General features: G+C 45.5%; 3 protein-coding genes across 4 annotated transcripts; 1 reads left to right on the plus strand and 2 right to left on the minus strand.

Moving 5' to 3' along the window:
* Window positions 1-262: 262 nt before the first annotated feature.
* msh4 (mutS homolog 4) lies at window positions 263-6,735 on the minus strand (the record flags this gene model as incomplete). Its single annotated transcript, XM_084438095.1, has 18 exons — window positions 6,649-6,735; window positions 6,419-6,529; window positions 6,213-6,328; window positions 5,914-6,087; window positions 5,588-5,760; window positions 4,569-4,636; window positions 4,362-4,436; window positions 4,209-4,273; window positions 3,934-4,103; window positions 3,673-3,809; window positions 3,346-3,449; window positions 3,042-3,166; window positions 2,143-2,343; window positions 1,535-1,653; window positions 1,288-1,416; window positions 738-912; window positions 562-650; window positions 263-457 (listed from the first exon to the last, which is right to left on the minus strand). The coding sequence occupies exons 1-18, from the start codon at window positions 6,718-6,720 to the stop codon at window positions 263-265; spliced, it is 2,298 nt and encodes a 765-aa protein (XP_084294221.1). The 5' UTR covers window positions 6,721-6,735.
* Window positions 6,736-8,010: 1,275 nt separating this feature from the next.
* Window positions 8,011-11,232, plus strand: vcpkmt (valosin containing protein lysine (K) methyltransferase). Of its 2 annotated transcripts, XM_084437755.1 has the most exons (5): window positions 8,011-8,224; window positions 8,414-8,527; window positions 8,809-8,881; window positions 9,016-9,135; window positions 9,344-11,232. In XM_084437755.1, exons 1-5 carry the CDS (start codon window positions 8,040-8,042, stop codon window positions 9,446-9,448), a joined length of 597 nt encoding a protein of 198 aa, XP_084293881.1. In that variant the 5' UTR covers window positions 8,011-8,039; the 3' UTR covers window positions 9,449-11,232. The 2 variants fall into 2 exon arrangements, with proteins under 2 accessions (XP_084293881.1, XP_084293882.1); XM_084437756.1 differs by lacking the exon at window positions 8,011-8,224 and having other exon boundaries at window positions 8,431-8,516.
* Window positions 11,233-20,423: 9,191 nt separating this feature from the next.
* arf6b (ADP-ribosylation factor 6b) lies at window positions 20,424-22,964 on the minus strand. Its single transcript, XM_084437817.1, has 2 exons — window positions 22,890-22,964; window positions 20,424-22,685 (listed from the first exon to the last, which is right to left on the minus strand). Exon 2 carries the CDS (start codon window positions 22,004-22,006, stop codon window positions 21,479-21,481), a length of 528 nt encoding a protein of 175 aa, XP_084293943.1. The 5' UTR covers window positions 22,007-22,685; window positions 22,890-22,964; the 3' UTR covers window positions 20,424-21,478.
* Between the last annotated feature and the right edge of the window lie 3,212 nt (window positions 22,965-26,176).

The following is a 26,176-nucleotide window of genomic DNA, read 5'->3' on the forward strand; positions in this document are numbered from 1 at the left end:
AGGTATTTTTTGATAATTTCAAAGGTTTATTATCAAAAATAACTTATAGGAAGCAGATGTAAACGTTGAAATGAAACAATAATGTAGGCCAACAATAGAGTTGTTTTAGAATCAACTATCTTAGAACAGTGTCACTCCTATAGCCTATGTAATACTGTAATTCCATCTCTCTTCTCAACTCCTTCCCTGTCCACCCCCCCCCCCCCCCCCCCCCCCCCCCCCCCCCCAACCCATTGGCACTCCCCACACCCTCGTCTCTGACTCATTCTTCCGTCTCCATGCACACAGGCTCTCCGGCGGCCTGCAGTTCTGCTGTGTAGTGCCTCCGAAGGCCCGCCAGGTAGATGCGCAGGCTTTCGGGGTCCAGTCGGGAGTTCCTGGCCGTCTGCAGGAGCCGGGTGGCCAGCTGGTACACCGCTCTCTGTCGGAGCGTTTCCGGATCACTGTGCTGCTCGGTCTGGAGCAAAGGGGGATGGACGCACGGTGTTGTGAGGAAAAATAGATTAATGGGAGAATGGATATAGCAGACATGTTAAGATGTAACAAGACAGGAAAGCATACCGACAGCTGTTTGCTAACTCTGGAGGCTATTGCCTTTGCTTCTTGAATTATGGTTGGAGGCAGCGCGGTCATCTCTGCTGCCCTCAGACCTACAAGTTCAACATTGAAATAAGCCTTCTTCCTTTCAGGTGATTTACAGACCGTGAATCGTAGTATCCAATGTTATGTTCTTATACCATAGTTCCTTTCCTCAGAGCGTCCTCGGCTCAGTAGGTAGGTATAGACCACACTCTCTGTGCCCGCATCACCGGTGCGTGTGTGCTGGACCTCCATATGCTGGTTTTCCACGTTGGGGTACAACGTCTCCAACTGGCACAGCTCCAGGAAGTGTGTGGCAAACAGAGTGAAGGCCTGAGACCAACACAGAAACAAAGCACACATGCATACTGGATTTACTTTTCTGTATTAACAAGTATTAGAGTATTAACATTCCCATTTAGCTTTGGGCGTGTGGCCCAACGCATTTCTATATCTATATTTGTTCATTTGGCTGCTCCAAAGGAGGTTATGGATAAATTACAAAAAATCAGCCATGTAAACAGGCCGGTCACAACGTGACTTCCTGATTTGATTCCAGTTTAATTTAATATAAGTTAATCACCAGGCTAAGATGTAGCTTCTTGGCAGTGCAACTAGAGTCAAATAAAAAAGGACCACAGTGATTCATGAATTAATGTGCCATTAATAAAAATTTGTTTCAGGGAGAGAGGCTGGCACACACTGTACCCGGAGACTAAGGAGGAACTCGCAGACAGAATGACAGATGCCCACTCCCTCTTCTGCACTGGTGCCACGCCCCAGCTCGTCGACGATGATGAGGGATCTGTCACTCACATTATGGATTATATATGAAACCTTAGGAGCACCAAGACACAAAACGATACATCACTATTTTCCACAGCATTTGAGAGAAATCCAATGAACATCCATGCTTCAGGCCTGTCAGATAAGGTGTAAGATGGACAGAATATACCTCCTTCATCTCCACCATAAAGGTCGAGGAGTTGGTCTCAAAATCATCATCCACACCAATTCTGGTGAAGACTTGGTCAGCGATGCGGAAAGAGGCATACTCAGCAGGCACATAGGAGCCTAGAGGGAGACATCGGACCCGACATGACTATGAGCCAGCTTGGACGGAGCCAAGACGGTTTGCTTTGGTGCCAGTCGTTTCTTTGACAGGACATGTTATTATATAAACAAGTCAACAGCCTCCTGATTTGACTTGAATTGACACAAAACTGCGATTGAGCCTTTTGTTGTTCAACCTGATCATAGAATGTATTGTATATTTATTTGTCCATTTTGTACATATTGCAATACTGTAGCCTATATTGTGCCTTTTTGTGCCTGATTGTGCTGCCTTTTTGTACTTTTTTTGTGCCTACTACGCCTTTGTTGTGTGTATTGTTGCAACAAAGGAATTTCCCCTCTGGGATCAATAAAGATTGATCGATTGATCGCTCGATCTATCTATGACTGATTCTATTCAATGGCTACAACCAGATGAAGGAACCAGAAATTAGCTCCCAAGGAGCATGGGGATTCTTATAATCCCAATTTTGAGATTTCTCCACCCACCTATCTGAGCCATGATCTGGCAGAGCGCCACCTGTTTGAGGTAGGTGGACTTGCCGCTCATGTTGGGTCCGGTAATGATGACAAAGTTGCTGCCCTCAGAGATATAGCAGTTGTTGGACACGGGCTGCTGGCCAGCGATGCGTTCCAGGATGGGGTGACGACCCTGTTTGATGGCCAGAGTGTCTGTGAACTCGGGACGCACTGCAAGCACAGACATAGTGGGGCCAAACAACACAGGTGAGAGAACACACTCTGCTGTCCCCATTGATCAGTGTGTATCTGATTAATCCTGTATTTAACCGGTTTGAAGAAAGTTTAAATCAGTTGTTTCTTCAACCGTTTCCCATTATAATTCCGCAGACATTTACAGTATACAATATGCAACAGCAAACAGGCCTCGAGTTCTTCCTTGGCACACAGATGGTGTGGTTGAGTACAGTAACGGTTACGTGACTAGGTAATCTGAGAAGGGGCTCTTGCTGGGCTGGGGAGGGCACTCAATCAGCACGTGTCCTTGGAGAGATCCTTTCAGACAGCTGAGAGACGCTGCTAACCACCACCCATGGGTGAGGGGGGTCTGGTGCCCAGACAACCGAGACCAGCAAAGAAACCAGTTTTGCCTAGAAGTATACAACGGCCTCTTTGTCTATGAGACAACATAGGGGGGCTGCTGTTGACACACTGTGTTCACTGGACCTGGTGAAATGGAAGTTTGATCAGATAAAGACAACACGCATACTCATATGACAGAGTGTTTACTCAACACTCATATACTACTACAGGGTAAGTTTCAATGTTAGCAGTTATCCCCTTGATGTTGGGGGAAACCTTTTCAGAGGCGTAGGATGATACCGACCGTATCCTACATAAAACAGTTCCCTTCCAGGGGCTTGACTTACCATAGTCTGAGATAGTGCATGCATTGGCTAGTGACAGCAGCATGTCCAGCATTGACACAGCATCAGACAGCTTGTAAAGACAGTGGATGTGCCCATGAACAGTACTCAGCAGCTGGCAGACCACCCTGGAGGGACACAGGTGGGGACGATCAGGACCATTGCTCTGCAGCAGCAACATAAACCAAAGAGCCCCCTCTAGTGGGTGAGAGTGGGAGGCAATGCATTTTTTAATCAATAAAAGAAAAAAGCAAGCAACATTATATCCTCATGTGGCCTTGTAACTGTGAAGCCAGTCATCACTCACACATAGGACATGTGGAATATCTCCCTGAGGGCTTCGTCACAACGATCATTCATCTTTATCATGTCTGCCGTGGTGAAGCTGTAGTTGTTCTTCTGCTTGGTGACCTGAAGGGATAGATATTGTAACACAGATAGTATGTCAATATACCGCACAATTGGAAAATATAAAAGTTAATAACCTATAAAAGCCAAATTCTCTTACACTGAATATAAGGCTAAAGAAGGCCCTCTGTAACAAACAAATCATTGCATACAGAAAAAGCCCAGCACTTCCTCAGAATAAGATGTTTATTTCTGTCCATTGTTTTCCTGCCATAGTGACTCTCACCTTGATGAACTCTTCTGGGAGTTTTCCGTCAGGTAAGGCTGCCCCCTCCAGCCTCATCTGGATGAAGAAACTTCGGGAAGTACTGAAGCTGGTCCTCATTGGCAAGCCATACTTCTCCCCCACCTGGTCAACCAGGCCTGTGCATCAGAGGCGTTCAATATGCCAATGTGTTACCGATATCTTGAACATTTTCTCATTTCTACAAATCAGGAATATTGAGATAATGAGCGATCCTGTCCGCATGTCCTTGTGATATATCACCAGCAATGTCGTCCACAATCTCAGTGTAGGCTCGCCGTGCGATGTCCAGGAACTCGTTGATGTTGGGCCGCACGGCGTAGCACTTCTGAGTACGCATATTGAGGCTCCCCTTCATGTAGCTGGCGTCATCGTTGATCACTGTCTTGATCTGCTCCAGGAGCATGTCAAACCTGAGGTACAGACAGATGGGATTACGAGTGAAGGCTGCATTTGGGGCTACTAATAGGACACCCAGTCCCGCTATGTCTAGTGTGCTTTATAGGACATAGCCCAACCTGTTGTCTTCCAGCGAGCTACTGTACGCCTTCAGCAGAGCAGTGTTACAGTTCTTCAACACAATCTGTGCACACAATGCAGGGAGGTTAACTGAAGCACTCTCAAGAACATGGGCACACTAATGCTGAGTGGCTGCCTATCAAAGGACTCACCCTCAGTGGAGGCACCAGCTCAAGTGTATGCTTCAGTTGAATCACATGTGTAATCTTAGACTCTGCCACTTGAACCTATTGAGAGAGGAATGAACAGAATATGTATCATATCAAATATAAAATCTGACCGTAACATGATAAGGAAGTTATAACAGAGGCAACAGTACTGCTTGTAAATCAAATGTATCTGAAGTCCATAATGTATACCGTTTCCTGCTTGTTGACCTGGACCAGAACAGAAAGCAGTTGGTCTATATCCAGAAAATGTCCAATGGCTGGAGAATGACAGGAAATACACACAGCATACGAAGTGTATTACATTTTCACTAAACAGCTTATGAGATAATGTTAGCATGTCATATAAAGTGCAGTGATACAGCTAGTGCATGTCACGGCTCTGCCGCATCTGCCTCGACGGTCCATTTCCCCCGACTCTGTCTCTGAGCCTGTCCCTGTCTCTGAGCCTGTCCCTGAACCTGTCCCTGCCTCGGAGCCTGGCCCTGTCCCTGAACCTGTCCCTGCCTCGGAGCCTGGCCCTGTCCCTGAAGATGAGTCACCGAGCACCTCCCGGAAGGCGCAGAGGGAACTGCGAGCACATCCGCAGCGGACTCGAGCGGGGTGCGCTCCCAACCAACACACCTGCCGTTTATCTCTGTGACTGCGCCCCTCCCTAACCAGCCACCGAGAGATCCCGCACCTGGGGCTCATCAACCTATCTCCACGAGGTTAAGAAGCCGCTCCACACACCAGTCTGCGCCAGATCGTTGACCAACCTAGTGGGTATCACGCCTGTAGCTGTGACTTAGCTTGCCTTGAACCGAACCCTGCCTTACCCTTTTTGTTTTCCTTCTTCCTAGCCTGACCTCCCAGCCACTGCCTGACCGGACTACCACGTACCCGCCTGAACACCACGCCTGTCTGACTACCACGTACCCGCCTAAACACCACGCCTGTCTGACTACCACGTACCCGCCTAAACACCACGCCTGTCTGACTGCCACGCTCCTGCCTGACCCACGCCTGTCTGACTACCACGTCCTTGCCTGACCCTTGCCTGTCTCACTGACCTGATCCTGCCTGGCCCTCGCCTGTCTCACTGACCTGATCCTGCCTGGCCCCTATACAATAAACACGCCTCCGGGCTTCACCTCCTAGCCATTCGTGTCTGCTTTTGGTTCCTCCTCCGCTAGCCCCAACAGTGCATCCCTTTAACACTTAATGCTGACCGTTCTTCAAGCCAAAGAAGAGATCCTCATCCTGAAGCAGCTCTTCAATGGTGTCCAGGCGTATGTTCAGCGTGTCCACATCCACAAGGGGCTCTAGAATGTTGGAGCGCAGCCTTCGACCCCCGCCGGGTGTTTTTGTGTAGTTCAGCACGCCCAACAGGGTATGCTCGCTCCTACACACACACACACACACACACACACACACACACACTCACACACACACACACACACACACACACACACACACCTATATCTGCTCTGTGTTTGGACAAAGTGGTTATTTAAATACAGATGCAATAATTTGAATCACTCTCTTGCCATTGTACCTGTGGTCCCTGTTATTGACCACTAGCTCCAGGTTAGTGGCAGATACTGAGTCGACCATGGCAGTCTGCTCACTCCCTGTGAAGGTCACTTTGAGTGACTTGGGTGCATAGGTGGAGTTCTGGATGAACTCAAAGTATTTCAATAAAGCTGCTGCAGCAGCCAGGCAGTAGTATCTAAAGGTTCATAACAAAGTAATGACAATTTAAAAAAACAAAAAGTGCAAAAAAAGTGGTGAAATAAGAGTAATTTCATCAGAGGACCAGGTACAGTATTTTTTACATATGATCCAGCGACTTACTTGGCTTGCACCTCCATGAGGACAGTACTGAACTCTGGCGCGCACAGCTGCTGGATGTACTCCAGGCCCTTCCTCTCATTGAAATACTTCCTCTGGATCGCAGTGAAAGCGACTGACTGAAACGCAAATTTAGGAAATGATGTGAAGTGCGGGAACAAACGCGACGTTGTGAGAAAAAGCCTGGAGACGCCATGTGGGCTCGGCACCTGGAAGTTCTCGGTAATGAGGCTGTACAGCTTGGTCCCTTTTCCCTTCTCACTGGCGGTGTCTGGCATGAGGATCTCCAGCGGCACCAGGATGTGAAGCTTGGTGATCACCTGGCAAAGTGTCAAGAGATGCTTATACTCGCAAAATGAGTAAGATGGCCCACGTAATGAGTTTCTGGATATCATTGTTAGCTAATTGAGCTCATTTTGTTGATTAACACACGTTCTACCTTGGCGTAGGTCCCGGTGTCTGCGAACTGGGAGAGGACCAGCTCTGGGCATTTCAGGTTGATGCTGGCCATGCCAATCTCTCCCCTGGCCAAGCCACGGCCCTCCACCACCGCCACGATCACAGAGGCACAAGCAGCCGAGGTCGCAGAAGAACTGGTGGTCACTGCAGAGGTGGAGAGGGAGGGTGCCACGTGAGACTCTCAAGGCGGCAGCCTAATTGAGCCGTCTACTGTGTGTGTGTGACCATGTTTGCTTTACTTCCAGACGAATATTTGTTTTGGGGCGTCCGTGCAGGGTGTGTGCCTCCAGCCCCAGCAGAGCCGGGGGTCCTCCTCACTCTGGAGGAGGCGGATGAACTTGTCGGGGGGACGGATGAGCATGTCCTGCCCAGCCTGACGCTGTCATTCACTTCACCTGAGGCAATACAAATAGGCGATCAGCTATCAATGGACACAAAACAATTAAAGTCATGATTAAAGTCATGAATACGGTAGGCCATTTACTAAAATGTCTTAGCCTATAGATCAACAAATGAAATGCTGAAAGGATGACTTCTATGGCTTAGGTCATCTGTAAGGCCTACGATGAGCCTTACAATAGGATAACACCTGCTGCTATAGCTAGTAGGCCTAGCCTACTATCTAAACACCAAGGCCTACTGGAAAGTACTGATGTCTGTCCTGTATCTTCAGCTGCTGTCCGTGGCCGTGCTACAGTAGGATAAGCGGGATTTGAGCTAGAGCTGGCCACATCTGAATCATGAGTAGATGAAGATGTTGATTCACGACCCTGTCGGTGTGACACAGGTAAAGTCTGTCCACCTCGATCAAAAGGTGACACAATGCTTCCTACTGAGTCCGAGCTGCGACCAGGCGTCACCTCCTCTGTGCTGCTCCTAATCATTTCCAGAGATGGTCAAGCCCCTTTGAAATATGACAACAATTTGATTATGTCCAGTTCATAAATCGCAGTTCACTTAACTTTAATGGTAAGCTAGCTAGCCAGATGTTTTTGTTCCCGCCAAATGAAAGAAAGTACGGCTCGCGATTACGCACGTGCAGTTATATCCATACCTCATCATCAATGTTGTTGCATCTAGAAAAATAACCTCTATATTATCCTTTATAATGTAAGGTAATCTCTATTTTATGATTACTCTTTTGTTCTGTCTTAACTGGTTTGACTAATTGTCTGTACATTATTTCAACAAATAAAATAAAATAAATTAAACTACTTTACCTCCGTAACCAGCAGGGGGCAGAGGAGAGGAAGGATCAACTTGGAAATAGAAGAGGCGAAGAAAGCTAGAATCAAGATGGCGGAGCAGGCTTTGGAAGACGATAACTATTTTGTTAGAGAAATAGAGAAAAATGACGGATCTATATTAAAAATGAAACAGTGCTTCAAAGGAGACGTGGGGTGTGTGGTGTGGGATGCTGCAATCGTGCTGTCAAAATATTTAGAAACGAAACGGTTCTATGATTCTGCTTCCGGAGTAAACACATGGGCTGACAGACGTATTTTGGAGTTGGGATCCGGGACTGGAGTTGTTGGTCTTATGGCAGCTACATTAGGGTGAGTGCCAGCTGCAAAATTAACTCTTGTAAAAGTTACCAAGCGAGATGACCAGATAACGTTAGCCCTGATGAGAACGGATGAAATTCCTAGGGGTAGCTATCACGAGTTGTTTCCTTGCTAGCTTGCTATGGTTCAGGAGCATGGCATATTTTGCACCCAGTGATCCGAGATGATTTTTTTTTTTAGAGCTCAAGTCACCGTCACAGACTTGGAGGACTTGCAGTCCCTACTCAAAGTGAATATCCGAGACAACCAGGCACTTATCAGCAGTGGGTCCATCACAGCCAAGGTACTGAAATGGTTTGTAGTACTCATACGTTCTAGCTGCTATTTAAAGATAATTCGTCCATACTGTATGCAATACACATCAATCTATACGTGTTATACAAGTAACCTACCTGAAACACTCTTTTGACACTGCAGTATACCATATAGCCTAGGCCTAGCCAATTTACAAGATTTACAAAGGTCTGTAATGTATTTGTCTATACTAGTATGGAACATATATTATCTATGTTTTAATATATAAATAATATATAATAATTATATATAATATAATAATAATATATTTCTATTTAAAGGGGTGAAAATGTTGCAGAGTTCTTGCCACATCCACATTTCATCCTGATGGCAGACTGCATCTATTATGAGCAGGTGTGGCACATGATTACTTACAAGACTGTATTCTAACAATACTGCGTACTTTGCTGTACAGTCAACCTACATATGTTGTGTTGAGAGACTCACTGTGCAAACTGCATGATTGATATCACCTGTTGATCCTACAGTCTGTGAAGCCGCTAGTGGAAACCCTGAAACTCTTGGCTGGACTAGAGACCTGCATCATCTGCTGCTATGAGCAACGCACTATAGGGGTCAATCCCAAAGTGGAGAAGCAATTTTTTGAGGTGAGAAGAACTATGTTCACCTGTTTCAAGTCACACTGTGGACGTGTAAATGCAAGTTCAGTTTTTTTATTTTTATATATTTGTTTGACTGTCCTCTGGCAATCTCAAAAGAGCCTTGTTTGACTAACTGTAGGAGTGACTCTAAGCACAGTAGATGCTCCATAGTCTGTCATGACTTCTGCTCCTCTGATCGGTGTTGTCCAATCAGCTGCTGGTCCGAGACTTCCAGTGTGAAGAGGTCCCTTTGGACAAGCAGGACCCAGAGTTCAACAGTCCAGACATCCGCATCCTGCACATCCGCCGAGCAGCCTGACTACTGGTCCTGTGTGTGTCCTGTGTGTGTGTCCTGTGTGTGTGTCCTGTGTGTGTGTGTGCGCGTGTGTCCATTGCAGCTAATGACAGGAACATTAATTGTCTGTGAGCTATATGGAGGCAGAGGATCAGCATTCTTTCTCAGAACATCTTTGATCTTATCAGCACTGGAAAATGTATGTAGTGGTGTGACACTTGTATTGACACTTGATATTTTTTAAATAGGGAAAACATTACTTTCAAAATACATATTTGACATATAATGCTGTATGAAAGTGAAAACATGGAGTTTCATATGAACAGTACAAGAGAGAACAGAGTACACATAGCATCTAGTTCAGAGATGTCCTGTACTCACACACCGGTACACAGCATGGAGCAGTGAACTTGACAAGACCGCTCTGGCGCAACGCCCCACCCAATATAGTGTGCATGATTAGATGTTTACTGGGCTGGAGTAGTACGAACAACTACCTGGGGAATGGGTCTGGTTCTAGCCTTGTCATCTCCCCTGACCTGCTTTCAGGATTAATACCCACTGCCTGGCGGATGTCACAAACAGATGGGTCCACAAATGCACGCCAACACCCAGTCAGATATGACTTTCAATGGTAGAATTGCAGGAGGGTAGCAGGAAAGGACTAATCGCCATATGAAAGATGTCCGGCTGTCTTTTCTTTTTTAATATTTTGTATGTGAAATGTTTTACAGCCAATAACTTACGAAAATGTACCCAGAGTTTTGCTGACCTGATCTTGTCAGACGGCTCCAATACTGCCACTAGGGGGCAGCAGTTGCTGAGGAAATGCTGTGCTAAACTTACACATGGAAAATAATGACGAAAAATGTGTTTTCCAAGTACACAAATTCATCTCATGTTGAGATGAATTCGAACTTATTAAAACAGTTCATTAGTTATCACCAAGAGAAACCTAATGATAAACACAATTAGGAAATGATCAGCTTGCAACAATTCCTAACTGTTTTTTTTGACCATAGTTCAAATGCATGTATTGTTGATGTATGCATCCTTGATGTAATGGACCCAGCACACCACCAGCTTTCCTGAATAGTCTGGCTCTCCATGCACGGGGAATTCCACTCCAAGCCCCAGATTAGTGGGAAGATTATGGCCTTTTTTTCAAGCATAAACCATGAAGCACGTCCCATACTCCCACAGGCATGCACGCCCCCCCAGCTTTTCATGCTGAGCTCTGTTTACATTGTGGGTCTGTAGAGCGGTGCGCGGGCCTGCCTCCTGGGCCCTCTCTTTAATGGAGAGACTAAATTAAAGTTGTTCTGACAGAAAAGGCTGTGGGGGTCAACATTGCGGGCCATAAACCAACTACCCAATAGGTCGCATAGTAAAATACTGATGGGTTTATCAAATGCGAATGATGCCATTAAATGCATATCAGCATCAGAGTATCAAATCAAGCATTCAAATGTTTGTTTGTCCAAAGGAGAGAGCTGCTTTGTAGAGATTCTAGGTAGGGATGACAACCTGCAAGGTTAAAGCCTGCTTAAACGGCACTAGGACTGTAGGGCCATCTGTGATGCTCTGCCACACACTCATACTACTGTACATACAGTACATCTAACTGCATGTAGCCTACTGAGCAAATAGTTAACATGTTTGGTCCATTTACAAGAACTTCTAAATGACATTGCTAATGACAGTTTTAGTGAAATAATGTGAACACAGATTTGTATTAAACTAAAAGAAGGGGCATGACACAACAAGCAGTTTTCTGTAATCCGGAATGATTGAACCCTGTAGTCTCACTGAGGTGCAGCCTTTTTGCTTGGATTCTTATGGTCGCTTCCATGTCTGGAATGAGGTAACCACTTAAATGGCTCCGAATAAATCTGCTAAACCCACGTTGTGTCTGTCTTCTATTGCCCCTCATCTCCTGTGTCTTGCGCGCACACCCACACATATTCTTTCTTTCCCCTTACCTCCCTATTACGACAAATACACCTAGGAGACCCATTCTGGGCGAGCAAGGTTTAATAAAAGACCGAGGCTCCCACCATCAAATCCCTCCAGATCTCCCTGGCCGATGTGTGTGGCCTCCAGATCCCTCATGCTCAACAGGAAAAGGCAGGATGTAGCAATCGAACACAGAGATTAATTGCCATTTGTTGCAATTGCTATAAATAACCACAAACGATCATTTGAGATAATTACTCTCCCGGTGACTTCGGTGCAACTGGACTGCAGATGAAAGCAGAGCTCCCTCCATATCCTGCTCCCTCCTCCTCGCCCTGGCTAGGATGGCCAGGATATGTTTAGCCTAATTATTTTGACACAGAGCTGGACCCACCCCCCAGGGTGGCGGGGACAGGGCCTGGGGGGTTCCAAAATACAGGATCAGCATTTTTAGTCTTTCTCTCTTCCTCTCTCTCTTTCTCGCCTCTCAGCATAACATGCTCAAAACACGTATAAGCCTGTACTTCGCTCTGTCAAAATCCCTTTATTCAAAAAGGTAAGCTGCTCCTCTCCTGGTTGGTTAATTAGGCTAGCACTGCAGGGGAATAAAAGAGGTCTCTCTAAATGAGGCTTACGCAGTAACAATGTGAGGTCAGTCTGCAGCCTCTGCACTCTGATCATTAGCCTCGGAGAATCACTGGAAGTGTACTGCAATGTACCGCGTCTGCTCTTTCCCCGACCAGCTGCAGCTCTGACACTAGTACAGAGCCTATGGACAGAATGAGGCCATTCTGCCAACAGATGGCGCTATCAGCAGACAAAGCCCCAACATGTGGCGTAGAATAGAGCATCCATCTCTGTCACCAGTACAATGGGCCGTGTACACCATGACTGTTAAATTACTGAACAGAGACAGGTCTACTGGACAAATGAGAAAGTTTCACCCATAGAAACAAAGAATGCAGGTTTTTCACCTCATCTGTAATGTCAACAAAGTGTATCTTCTGATAAATGCATACAGTGGCTTTTGTGGCTTCTGCTGGCATCCTCTTAGCTATCTTTAGACCTGGAACACGTCCCACTTCAGGTGTTCAACACCACCATCCTGGGGCACAGCCTCTGTATGCATTCCGTGGCCTGCCTGCATACCTCCCCTGAGTTCCTACGAAATGTAATAACAACAGGAAGTGGCCTCACCCAAACTGCACTGACAGGGGGGGGGGGGGGGGGGTCTGACTCCAGCAGAGCCTGTCTTCCGCCGCATCACGGCCCAGTGACACAGAAGAGCCTTTGTGTCATCAGCATCACGCTGCCGGGAGCCAGGAGACGCTGCTCCAGAAAAGAACACTCATTTCCTCACCCACTTGCAAGGAGAGGCTCAGGAATAGAAATCCAAATGGGGTGGTTAAAAATAACCGGTGAGTGTAAAAGCGTGACTCCTGTGATATCACCAAAGTCCCTCCCTCCCCGTAGAACATGGCCACTTCCCTCGCATGTCTGTTAACAGACCTAGCTCTCTGGCCTCACACTGTATAGCCGGTGTACTTCACATACACACAAACAAACAGGACAAAGCCCTGGCGTCAGAGGCTGGTCTAAACCGAGCCTACATTAAAATGTCGCCCATTTCTAAATCTATTTGGAGCTCTGTTCTCGTCTTGAATAATGGGCCGATCATTTGCAGTGCACTGTTCTATGGAGGAGATGGTACAGTGCCTATGGAGCAGTCCAGCAGCACAACTAGCTTACAGAGCCCCGGCGCTGACTCCGCCCACCCCGCAGCCACACAGGGGGGGGGGGCTGTTAAGACAGCTGTGCCGCAGCTGAGAAGGGACACACATCCGGCACTGTGAGAATCATGTCACTAGCCTTCTCGGTCTGTTCCCTCAAACGCTGGTGTCTGTGCTATGGTGCTTTAGTGTCTGGTCTGTATCCACCCTGAGCACAGAAACAATTATTGACATTGCACTGCATGTTGCTTGAGCGGTGAAAAATGAAATTAGTATTGTGGGAACACAGGTCCATGTAGCTGGAGGTGGTTTAATATTGAACACAGTATAGGCCAATAGGACAGGTGTGAGATTTGTGTGTGTGTGTGTGTGTGTTTGTGTGTGCAGTGTTTCTCTGAGTCCTGCTGGTGTGTATGGATCTCTATGGCTGTGTGGCAGAGTCTTTTTGTCTCATGTGGGCATCCTTAGTCACCCTGAGCGCTGACACCCCTGTAATTATAGAGGTATAGTCAGAAGAAGCGCCGCATGCAGTCAGTCAGTCGTGATCTGTGACAGTGTGGTAGTGAGCTTATCTGTCAAACAAGACCTCCGAGTTTCTAAGCCGTGTCCTGGTGTCCATCATTCTGTCAGGGATGCAGTACACTGGTTGATGAGAATGACTTTGCCAGTCATTTGATATGGTTGGCAAATGCATGTTGGTGAAACTGAATAGCTACTGAGTTGATAAGTCAATGATATTCAAATGACCTGTGACTGTCCACTTGAAGCTGTCCATTCTCTCTACAAGGGTCCCGTCGACTACACCCCTCTAATCATCAATGGGACCCTTGTAGAGAGAGTGGACAGCTTCAAGTATCTTAGCGTCCAGATCACCAAGGACCTGAAATGGTCAACACACATAGACACTGTGGTGAGGAAAGCAGGTCAGAGACTGAACCACCTCAGACCACTGAGGAAATTCAGAGCGTCCCGCAAGATTCGACGGAGCTTCTACTCATGCACGATCGAGAGCATCCTGACTGGGAATATCACCACCTGGTACGGGAACAGCAGCTCTCAGGTTCGCAAGGCCCTACAGAGAGTGTTACGGTCAGCCGAACGTACCTTGGGGAAGCCACTTCCCCACCGCGAGGACATCTACACCAGAAGATGCTAGACCAAGGCTCCAAGACCAGAGATGCAAGACCAGGATCCTGAAAGACCCCAGCCACCCAGGAAATTGACTGTTCTCTCTGCTACGGTCAGGTAAGAGATACCGCATTCACATGGCGAGCACGGAGAGGCTCAGGAGGAGCTTCTTCCCACAAGCCATCCGGCACCTGAATGACTCAATCTAGAACATCTAGTGTATATAGAATATCTACTGCACATAACATAACCACATGCAAATGTCTATATTCCTCCCCCAAATTAGTATTGGAGTTTATCTGTATTGAGCATAATCTTGGAGTCGGCAGCAATATTTCACTGTGACTGTACACCTGTACATTATATGTGACAAATTAAGTTGAATTCAAATCAGTTGATTATCGACATAGTCAAGGTGGGCTGTGTGACACAACTGCAAATCTATATGATGCCACTACAATGAGTTTGTGTATCGTTATATGGCATGGGAGAGGTCAGTGCAATGTACAGTTTGAATAAGCTGAGCAAAGACGTAGAGCAAATATGACTCACAAACCTGAGAGAGAGAGAGAGAAAGAGAGAGTGAGAGAGTGTGAGAAAGAGAAAGAGATTAAAGAAAGGGGTGAAGAACAAAGGAGTAAAATGAATAAATGTGAAGAAAGGATGAAAGTGACTTCATTTCACCTCTATAAAACAATCATTAGTCCCTAGGGCGGAGCCTACAGCACCATCCACACAGCCTGCTCCTCCCCCTGTACTGTCCTAACAGTACTGGGGAATAAAGCCAGGCTTCAACACTTCCCCATCCTCCTTGTCCCCTACAGCTGGCCAAACAAGACTCTCCCTGAGTATGAGGCCAGGCTCTGTGGGACAAATATAAATCAGCTTTTCTCTGGGTTCACAATCTCACACAGCTGTGATAGACATACTGCAGTATCCCTGAGGGGCCGGTGGACAAAAACCTGACTTTCACATAATAGGATATAAATAGACCCCCCTGGGTAGGAGCAGAGAAAAGTGTGTTATGCGACTCATAAAGGATCGCTGCTATAACGTGGGTCAATGCACAATCATTGCTGCCAGCAAGACAGTGTACTATACTCAGCAGCTTACTAGCTACAGTAGTGGTTGATCTACTAATGTGTCGGCTTCAGTTCACTCCGGAGCTAAGTCGACACCAGTCAGTATCATCCAGACAATGAAACTATGAAAGTCTTTCGCTGGTCTACTGTTTCCCTCGCAGAACCTTGGGCCTGAGATATGACTGGAATGTACCTTGGAGCGACGCATGCAGCGCACCTGGGACTTTCGAGCCCTCAGGCGTTATTTAGCTGGACCTCAAGTACAGTTCACCACCAGGCCAGAGTCTGTCTGGCAGGGTCCCATATTTCTCTGTAGGCAGGATCAGCAGAATGATGTACGTGTTCTCCCACTGTGGTAGAATGGGCTCACTGCACATGTGACTACAGGCTTCTGAGCCTCGACAGGAAGCCCAAAGCCAACATTCAACCACTTCCTTACTGAAAACTGAGCACACCTGTGCGTGTGTCCGTGCGTGCATGTTACTGATAGTGTAGAATTTGAGGTAGCAAACCTCAAGCAGGGATCATCAGAGGGGAGAGGTTCCCTCAATTCACGGAGTAATGGTTGTTTTACTGTCCTCGAGGGTTAGCAATTACTCAACAGAGCTTTACGGAATGTGGTTTTGAGTGGGCCTCACTCTACCATTTGGCAGATGTAAAATAATCTCCTTTAATAACAGTGTGTGTTTGTGTATGCGTGTGTGTGTGCATGTGCTTGTCAGCTCACAAACCTCACAGTGATTATCCCCCTGGGTGTGGTGGCTGAACATTGGGCCATCCCTTGGCTACAGCGTCAGCACACCCGCTTCGAGCTGGGGAGAGGTGTGACACCCAGAGGCCACACTTCTTCCACTGGAACCAAGAGGAACTGAAGAGCGCCGCCCCGTAGGCCTGGAAGATCACAGACATAATTGAATCTGGCATGCCAGAATTGCTACACCACTGCACTAGTTCCTGTGCTGTTTTTGTAATACCATATGTAAAAAAGAAGCAGTTTAGGGCTAGGAGTTCAAGATGGAGCTATTGGGCAGAAGTACTTCGTTCCCTCAGATGCAGTTTCTCACAGACGGTACCCCTTTCGTTTTCTGTCGTCTTCTTCCCCTTTCCGTGCAGAATGGAAGAACTCAGCGGATAGCAGCCAACAGTTTTGAAGGAATTACCTCACAGTGATACCAAACCTACTCCACACTGGCCCCAGTAGGTCGTCGTCATGGGTACCGCCCCAACAAACACAGCGTTCTGGCCGCCTGATGGATTTGTCTTGCACATTCTTGGGGGAAAACCAAGGGTGTGAATGCACTGTGCCCTTTGCATATAGTAACGCCCTCCTGCATTGTGAGTTATGACTCCGGAGTCAAGTGCCCTACGCTATGCTAGTTTCAGTGGCAAGGTACAGTAAATCACTGGCAAAGATCTAAGAAAATGTGGTAATTAGCGAGAGCTTCTGGGTAGGCTACACAGAATACATGTGGTTGTACACTGTTGGTAAAGCATGTATGGTGAATGCATCCCTGACATATCCTGTCATTTCCTTTGGCCCAGTGACAGGCACTGCGTAGGCTTGCTGTAATGACAACAACACATTTCTGTGACCCGCAGGAATGGTGTATTACTAGCACAGCCTATCTTATGTTTTTATCTCTACATCTACTGTTTAGGACTACATGTGTTCATTATTTTGTTACACTCTTGTATTTGGATTCTTACTATTTATATTTTGTATCTACTGTAAATGTGTATTTAAATGTGTACTTGTATACTGCTGCTACAAAACCACATTTCCCCTACTACCTACCTACCTAACAATCTGACATCTATTAGTGCATTATATTCCATCTACAAGCAAGCAACCACCTCGCTTCATCAAATAGCTTGAAGCCCTTTCCCACTCAGGAAGTCTGTGGAAGTCCAGCAAAGCCTATGGGGAGTTGGAAGGGGCCAGGGGGTCTCATCTGCACCGAGGAATGGCCATAAAATCTGGCTTACAGTGTCTGTCATCCCCTTTCAGGGACATGTGTCTGTCATAAAGGTTGAGGAGTTGCAGGTCATCTGGGGGTAATGAAGCAAGGCTAACAACAGTGGCGTTACTGTCCAATTAAACTGCAATCAGTAGCTAATGGATGATCCTGGCCAGACTCCTACTGAAAAGAAGGTGAGCTGGTGTTCACATGCCAAAACACAGACAGAACGAACTTAGAGAGAAGCAAGTAAACAGCGTGTGTGTGCGTGCCTTTGTGCGTGTGTAAGTAAACTGAGATAAGAGTATCAAGTGCTCCTCTTTTGTCAGTGAATAAATCTAGCGTGCTTGTGGTTTATGTGATACACATATGTGTGTCGGAGTCACCTGACCTGTCTGACGGAAACCTGCGCAGCGCTAAAGCAAACATCCTGAGGCCCCGGTGACAGCTACAGCACAGTATGCCTCTTCACACACTGAATCCGTGAGTCTGTGATCCACATGTGGTCGCGTGGTGACGTGAACATGTGTGTGCACTGAGAACTGCCTGTGTTTGTCCTTTGTCTCCACACGCCCGCTCGCAGGGTGGGCGTACGTGCGCCCGAATCTGGTTGCAAAGGCAGTGGGCAACTCCTCATGCACCTACAGTTAAGAGGCACTGACGCCCAATCAAACATGTTTTATTTATTTATTAATATATATGGTGTATTCCTTCTTTATGTATCAAATCTGCAGAAAAGAGACAAGTGTCCTTTGCTGTGCTTATGTGAAAAGAAATAGGCTGACTTTTGAAGTCTGTGGTGTAAAACGAACGTATCTTCTGTTGCTCAAAAGACCAGGGCCTACCCGCACCTAACACCATCAATCCCATCTCTGTCAGGACTGTTAATACTCCCTTTGTCGTTAGTCAGCATTAATGGGAGAACTAACGCATTCTTCCATCGCACCTCCCCAGTGTCTGCCTCTAATGGAGACTTATTATAACTGGTGAACTGCAGCAATTCATGTCCCCCCTCCTATAGAACAGAGCGCACAACCAGCACTTTTCAAACCATATCCTATATGTTATCTAAGGATAAACGGTACAAAGACTGTGATGAAAGTAATTTCTGAGGATGCATGGGCCGAAGTCATTCAGCGTCATACATTTACATGATTTCTACAAGCATGCATCAGTGTCTTTATACAGATTCTATACAAGAAGAGCAAAGGCGAAGATGAAATGATGAGGATTTTGAAAACTGTGGAAGGGAGAGGGACTGTGAAAACATAAGATGTACTGTATGGACTTACATGGGCGACTTTGATCTTACTTGTCCCCCCTATAATAGGCACTTGTTGGGGTGCTTGATAATTCTATTGAATGTGTTCAAGAGCCCCTGCCTCTCCACTGCAGTTTAGATCTATAAACATCTCAGGAGAGGCCTGCCTGGTCTGCCTCTGAGCTGCTGCCAGGTATTGACTTTTAGTGCAATGCAGCCAATCCTCTGTCCTTCACCATAGACTGGGTGGGAGTGGGATCAGACTCGAGTGACTCACTATACTTTCTCACCAGCCAAGATAATATGACCCCCATGTCCAATCCTCTGTCCTTCACCATAGACTGGGTGGGAGTGGGATCAGACTCTGAGTGACTCACTATAGGCCTACTTTCTCACCAGTCAAGATAATATGACCCCCATGTCTCTTCTCTGGGATCCGTTTCCCTTACCCTGGGAAACTCAGAAGACCAGAGAAGAATAACTATAAGAGCAAAAAACACAAACATTCTGGACCCACAAGACCATCTGGTAGACATGCTACCATATACTTTCATATGCTAACATGCTAAGTGCTAACATTAGCTTCTCGTCAGTACCTATTCAGTACAGGTTAGCAGGCTGAGCCCCCCATCTTTCCTTGGAGATAGAACTACTGTGCTTTTTCTAAACTAGACCACAACTCCAACATCTATGAACAACAGACCTTTCCACCACATCAACCCCACTGATCACAAAATGACATCATCTTGAGGTCACCCTGAAGCCAAACCTCCTCCCCCTTTCAGCACTCTCCACTCCAGTCCACTACAGTTCCCAATATTTGAGAGGATAATGACTGAAAAATTATGAATAGTTTCTGCAAATATTTGCCAGGAAAGAAGTGACTTCTCAGAGTCAACGTCTAAAAAGTAACTCTGAGAGTCGAGCAATGTGTAACAAGCCTGGCTAATATCTGGAATATGGATTCCAGACTATTATGAACCAACAATTAACAGTCATATTACTTACCAATTTTGACTGGGAAGGATGAAATAACTGAGTATCAAGTTAACTAAACTGGAGTGAACCAGTTAATATTTCCAATGGCACTGATTTCAATTGAATAGGTATCAGGGTTCCTGAGGCCTCTATATTAATGTGCCTTTTAATCACAAGCAAAGGACGGAAGTAACAGCTGATGGCACAGCATTATTTCAATGTGGAACACAAGCAAGCAAGAAAAGAATTCAGAAACAGCTGTAACATTTGTGGAGCCATCAGCCACCCAACCCCCAACGCAGACAATTATGTGGCTCTGCTGTTGTTCCAATGAGACCAGAGGACTTCCTGTTTTGTACATTTTTCCCCCATTCAACACTGGCACACAGGGTGCCAGGGAGTCTCATTTCAAGGCTTGACATCTAGTGCTGGCCAACAGTTCTCCAAATTGTCAATATGGGAAAACGACTGCTTCCTTTATCTGTACAAACAGAACAAACTGGTAGGCAATAGTTGTCCCATCAGGTATTTTGCTGAGGCATAGCTTTTAATCAAAGGTTTTTCAGCAGAACCTCTTAAAACATTTATGTACATCCAAACTGAGATCTGCAATAATTCCTGAATAATTCCTGGAGGGAAAACCCCAGCAAGATAGGAATGTTCACAATAGAGGGGCAGTCAAATATTAGCCTAAGTAAAATTACATATTCAGAACATTATTTTCTGTGATGGCCTATATATGACCTCAACTAAAGATTCTGGCTTTGTTAACATAGGCTGAAAGCATTAGGCTACTACTACCATTCACTTACAATATTAAAGTAGAGATTAAATCAAGGAAAGTGACAAGTTTAAAATTACTTTTTTAATAAGACATTACAATGACATTGTTCTGTACATGGTCCTCCGAGTCACCATAGGAGTATGAGAGTTGCACCAGAAGATGACTTCATCATTTCACCAGTGAGCAGCTCTCTCCGACTGCATGACAGGTCAACGCTGCTGTGGGGGTTACGTCTGTACTCATGCTACAGATAGAGCTATCATAACATCTCCTTTTCTGAGAATTATCAATGGTGGCAGCAAGTTGAGTGCTTAAGAGCTGAATGACATTCCTTTGGAAATATTGGAGTCAATTGACTGTACGACGTTCAATGCTACCCATGACTGCATCCTGAAAAGCTTGTTTGAGTTGCCATAGGCCTCTGCACTGGCCTACTTCAGCACAATTTAACCAACACATGACACAAAAAGGTCAATGAATTCTCCATGTAGTCAACCATAGAGGAATCACTTGTGCTAATGGGGTCCAAAGAGTGGTTATCAAAACACTAGACTGTCTTTCCATACTATGCCTTTCCAGTCTTCATTTGATCATGTCAAATGTGATGAAATGTAAAGCAATGGTAGACTAATGATTTATCACATCTTGCAACACCGTCTTTACTGGGAATAAGTTTGCTTCTCCTTTGAGTATGTTCCAGGGTTTGCAGTCCCTCAAACAAACTAGGAATTGACTTAACAGATATTAACTCTGTGACAATAAAAAAACTCAATGAAGAGACCCACATATAATGGCAAACCCAGACTCAAACATGAATGAACCAAGCCTCAATCCAAAATGGAGATAAACCTCAAAGATTGATTAGAAAAATATATAAAATGGGATAAAGAACAGGCGAAGGCAGTGGTCTCTGAAGCATAACACCATGAATCAATTTAATTTATATTCACCAGGCCAAAAATAATGAATTAATGTGATATAGACCTGCTACAGAGAAGCAAACTGAAAGCCAGCTAACCCAGTTTAAGATAAATTAGTTATGGGGTTCAACATTGTAATCAAAATAAATGAAGATAATCAAAGGTTTCTTTAGCCCATTATATTCAATTCAGAGGTTGTGTGTTACTTGCCTCAACTTTTTTTGTAGATTTGACCTAAAACAGTCATCACACAATCATTAAGATTTGTAATTTGAGGTTAGCCAAGTCAACCCCTCATATAGTCCGTCGCCAGTGGTCGCACAGGAGGGCTGAACATACCAATTCCTATCTCTGATGCGGGTCAATCCTAGTTTCTCCTGGATTTCGTGCGGCTTCATGGCGTCCGGTAGGTCTTGCTTATTGGCAAAAATCAAGATGATGGCGTCCCTCATCTCGCGGTCATTAATGATGCGATGGAGTTCTTGCCTTGCCTCATCGATGCGATCCCTGTCCGCGCAATCCACAACGAAGATTAACCCTTGAGTGCCAGTGTAGTAGTGTCGCCATAAGGGACGTATCTTATCCTGGCCTCCAACGTCCCACACATTGAACTTGACGTTTTTGTAGGTGACAGTCTCTACGTTGAAGCCAACGGTGGGTATTGTGGTGACTGACTGTCCAAGTTTCAGTTTGTAAAGGATGGTTGTCTTTCCAGCAGCATCAAGTCCAAGCATCAATATTCTCATCTCCTTGTTGCCAAAGATTTTCGAAAGCATTTTCCCCATCTTGAATACAGTGCATAAATATAGCCTAATGTAAAAAAAAAAAGGGAAAAAAAACGCTGGGTCTTGAAGTCTAGCGTAAAACCTCTCGTCTCAGTGTGATACAGGGCTATTTGCTAATAAGTGGAAGCATTACTCAGCCAGGAGCAAGTGTAAATTGACATGATATATGGTTAGAAACAGCTTTTCAAACGCGCACTATGCCATGGGTTTGCTTCACAATGTTTGGGCCACAGGATGATCCTGTGTGGTGTGCCAAGTTCAAACGGGGAGCTCGCAGTGTTGAATGAAAACGTATCTAGTAGAAGCATATAAGCGTAAAATTATGGCATATAAGCGTCAAATTATTATAGAGCAAAATGTGCATTATGGTGACCAGCGATCGATTTGTATTGGCAATCAAATGTGGTTGTGGAGCAGAGGGGGGCGGTGGGCAGCTTTACTGAACGAGGCCCGTCGACGAGCCTGCGGTACTTCTGGAGTCCTCTTGGCGGCTGCCTCTCCTCGCCGGGAGCGTCCGCCTTGTTCCTTCAGCACCACCCGAGCAGAAAGGCGGTTTTCTGCAGCTATTCCATCAAGCGTTACGAAGGGCGACACGCTCGTTCACAAGGTGCCTGTTCCAAGAATCTCGCTCGCCTGGCAGGTGATTCATTCACTCAACCAAATTCCCTTTCTTGTCCCCCTGAAACAGAAGAAAGGTTTGCTAGGAGTGTCAGAAACCTCAACTTAGCTAACGCTAGCTAGCATGCTAACATTAGCTAGCTAGCTAGAAGGCTATTTCAATCTGTAATTCTTGCTAAACAAAAACCCAGAAACGTCCGGTAGTAGCAATACGTTATTTTCCATCCACTTAAAACATATCTCCAAATTAAAATGCAGATATTACCTGCTGTTTCCCCCTCCTGTCTCGGTATTTCCACCCAGCTCTCGGTTTTCTCCTTCGTCTTTTTCAGTCGAGTTGCTGCTTCACCGGAAAGGTGTGGAGCTACATCAGCCGCTACTTCCTCTCTCGATCATTCCGGAGCTGGTCAGCTGCTGCGCAGAAGCCTTCACAGCTCACCCATAGCCTACCACAAGCTTCAGCGGATTGTTTTTGACATCGCAGGCATGTCCAAATGTGAATAAATGATTTAATAATTTCAGACGTCTGTAGAAATCAAGAAAAGCCAGGGATTGTAATTATACGCCTGTGTAGTTGTTAAAATGGATGCGTCGCAGCCTTTACTGGATCATGCCATCAGCTCATGAGTCTTGAGTCTTCGGTCATGGTGGTGCAAGAATGAAGCACCGCCTGTCTTTTTCATTGATGTCCTTAATTGACTACTAGACCAGGTTTACTTGTTAAATATAACACCCTTTTGGTAGCCTAATAATAAAATAAATAACAAAATTAGTCTCAATAGTGAGTATTTACTCCAATATAGGACACATTATCAGTATATGATTCTAATAAACTAAATGTACATAATGTAGCCTATTCTTGTCGTACCAATGTATAATATTAACAGATAGCGCTTGGAGAAAGTATCCATATCTTATCCCCTGAACACGATCCAACACTTTCATTTAAGTCAGAGTTACTGTGAGTGTTTCAAAAGGCAATGTCACCACCTTGTGGTATCAGTGGGTCCTCTATTTACATTATTCTACAAGGTTGCAGTTCAGGAGAGGTTCACAGTCTGTTGACTTTCTTGTCTCATAAATCAATAGCGGTGGTATCTGTGGTATTTTTTCTTGTTCAAGCGTCTGTGTGGATGTATGTGAAACTGACATTCTTTGCAGTTCATGAGACCCCGCGGCCTGTGTGCAGTTGGGACCCAGATGACACAAGCTGGACTTTTGATTGAGGCAGTCAGTCGACAAAATCAAGTGCTGCCATTTCTTGAAAGGTTCTGTCGTCTGTATCATTGCCCTGTGTCTTTGTCTTATATCTGTGAATGTCAAAGTTGCCCAGGTATGCTGTTGTCCCCTCCAAACTTTTTCATTTTTCTCCGCACTCGATGAATCACGAAAGTCTGAACCAGGACTGTCAGAGTCAGGGCTTGGTTCTGGCTCCTTGGGGACATCCCTACCATCCGCAGACATTTTGATCAGAGCTCTGCTGCTATCTGTTCCTCTGCCTCCTGCATTGGCGTCGTCGAGTACAGGTAGAATAAAGCTGCTATCTGTTCCTCTGCGTCCTGCATGGGCCTCGTCGAGCATGGGTAGAATAAAGCTGCTATCTGTTCCTCTGCGTCCTGCATGGGCCTCGTCGAGCATGGGTAGAATAAAGCTGCTATCTGTTCCTCTGCGTCCTGCATGGGCCTCGTCGAGCATGGGTAGAGTAGAGCTGCATCGGGTCTTTGCTCTGGAGCCCAGGGACGAGACACAGCAGCAAGACCTCAGTCTCCCCAGGACACTGTAGTACTGTCTCTGCTGCTGATCGATTCCCTTCATACAGTACTTATGTTCCAACTCCAGACTACGAATCAGACACTTGTGCTGCTGGATTTGGTACCTGTGTAGTCCATGAGTTGTGGTCCCGGGTGGCTTCTGCATTTACTTCCTTCAAATAATAGTAGTTTGTTTAAAGAGCACGCACATGAATAACTGACACACTTGAAAATTGTTTACTTGACGTAATAACACCTTTTGGAAAAGGCTAAAATGCAAAATTAGTCAGCACTCCAATCGCTTATGCTTATTTTACTGACTAATTGATTATAGTGTACAATGATGTCTAAGAGGATGCAAATAATGTTGACACTCACTTGAAAATTACATCTCTGATGGAAGTCACACAAAATCTGCTACAGCACTATTCTTGCTTCTGCATCAAGAGAATCCCCTCAGTGGAATGGTTGAGTCTTTCTCTCTATTTCTCTCCCCCTCTCTCTCTCTCTCTCTCTCTCTCTCTCCCTCTCTCAGAGGGGGTCTCTCCAAGGGGTCTCTCTCATCATGTAACCCAGCACTGTGACCTACAGTAAGTGGATGTTGTTGGTCATGTGATCTCTTGATAATCTTTATTTACAGCCCTCTGGATTTTCAGCCACTACTGTATGTGCCAGGAAAAACAATTTAATCCCTGCTTACTGACAGGTGACAGGTATGGATACATTTTAAACCAATTTTGATCCAAAATTCTTTGAGATGACATGCAGTAGCCTACTATTCAGCTAGCCTACTTAGATCTAGCCTATTCAGCCAGATCTGCATTGCGGGGGGCTATACAATTGTTTGAGGCCTAGTTGTTGTGGTGTAAGAATGAGACGAGACAATGACAGACTTTGGCTATGAAATATTTACAGCTGAGTTCAGATGACTAAAACCTCTGTGTTGAAGACACTGTGAGTAGCCCATCATTAATGTTTCACAAACTAGGTTCCTTTCACTGTTCCTTTTTGGAGGGCTGTTTTGACAGTTTTACAATTTTGTATGCCTCAATAATCAATTAGATGGGAAGCCTCACATTTTGGGTGGGCAACATCCAACCCAGCACCTCCATAGACAGGCCTGGACTGGTGCAGGAGGAGCTCATGTCCAGACATACAACGTGTCCCAACAACAAACTATATCTAAAAGCATGTTTTGGATGAATGGACATGTGCTATGTTGCCTGTAGCTGGAGAGGGGTCAATTGAGGCAAAGTTAACACCCTCTACAGATAAGGAACAAATTCCATAGGGGAAGAAAAAACATTTTGCAACAGCTGGGACAAAAAGTTAAGGAATGATACAGGATTTAGCTTTTCTCACAGCCCCTGGGTCTCACAACCCCAGTGAATAATATTTATATTTCCACCACTGCCCAAAAGGACTAGCCTTCTGTACTGTATTATGTCCTAACTTTGCTTGCAAACCTCAAACTTTTAGTCGAATTGTAAAACTAATTGTGTAACCACCATATATATTGAGGGGGGGAGTTATAGGAACGTAGCTGGAAAGTCAATTTGCTAGCCACACATTCACCCAGCGACCAACAGTGCTCACGAGCGTATTCAACGTCTTTATTAGCCTACATTATAGTTGTCAGAAAGCCCAAGTGAAGTTTGAATAAAGTGTCAATCATTTATGTAGCGCTGCATGTGTAATTCAGGCCCCCAGGATTGTGAATGGAGTGGATGTATCCAGTTCTATTAATACATCCATGGTGTAATTTCACAGTTGTCATCATGAGCAAGAGGAAGGGTGGCCG

The sequence above is a fragment of the Borostomias antarcticus genome, assembly GCF_949987555.1.
Source record: "Borostomias antarcticus genome assembly, chromosome: 5".
Classification (NCBI taxonomy): domain Eukaryota; kingdom Metazoa; phylum Chordata; class Actinopteri; order Stomiiformes; family Stomiidae; genus Borostomias; species Borostomias antarcticus.

Coding starts and splice junctions, on each gene's coding strand:
- vcpkmt (XM_084437755.1), top strand. CDS start 8,040: ATGAAACAGTGCTTCAAAGGAGACGTGGGGTGTGTGGTGTGGGATGCT. Junction 8,528..8,808: donor ACAGCCAAGGTACTGAAATG/GTTTGTAGTACT, acceptor TTCTATTTAAAG/GGGTGAAAATGTTGCAGAGT. Junction 9,136..9,343: donor TGGAGAAGCAATTTTTTGAG/GTGAGAAGAACT, acceptor TTGTCCAATCAG/CTGCTGGTCCGAGACTTCCA.
- arf6b (XM_084437817.1), bottom strand. CDS start 22,006: ATGGGGAAAATGCTTTCGAAAATCTTTGGCAACAAGGAGATGAGAATA.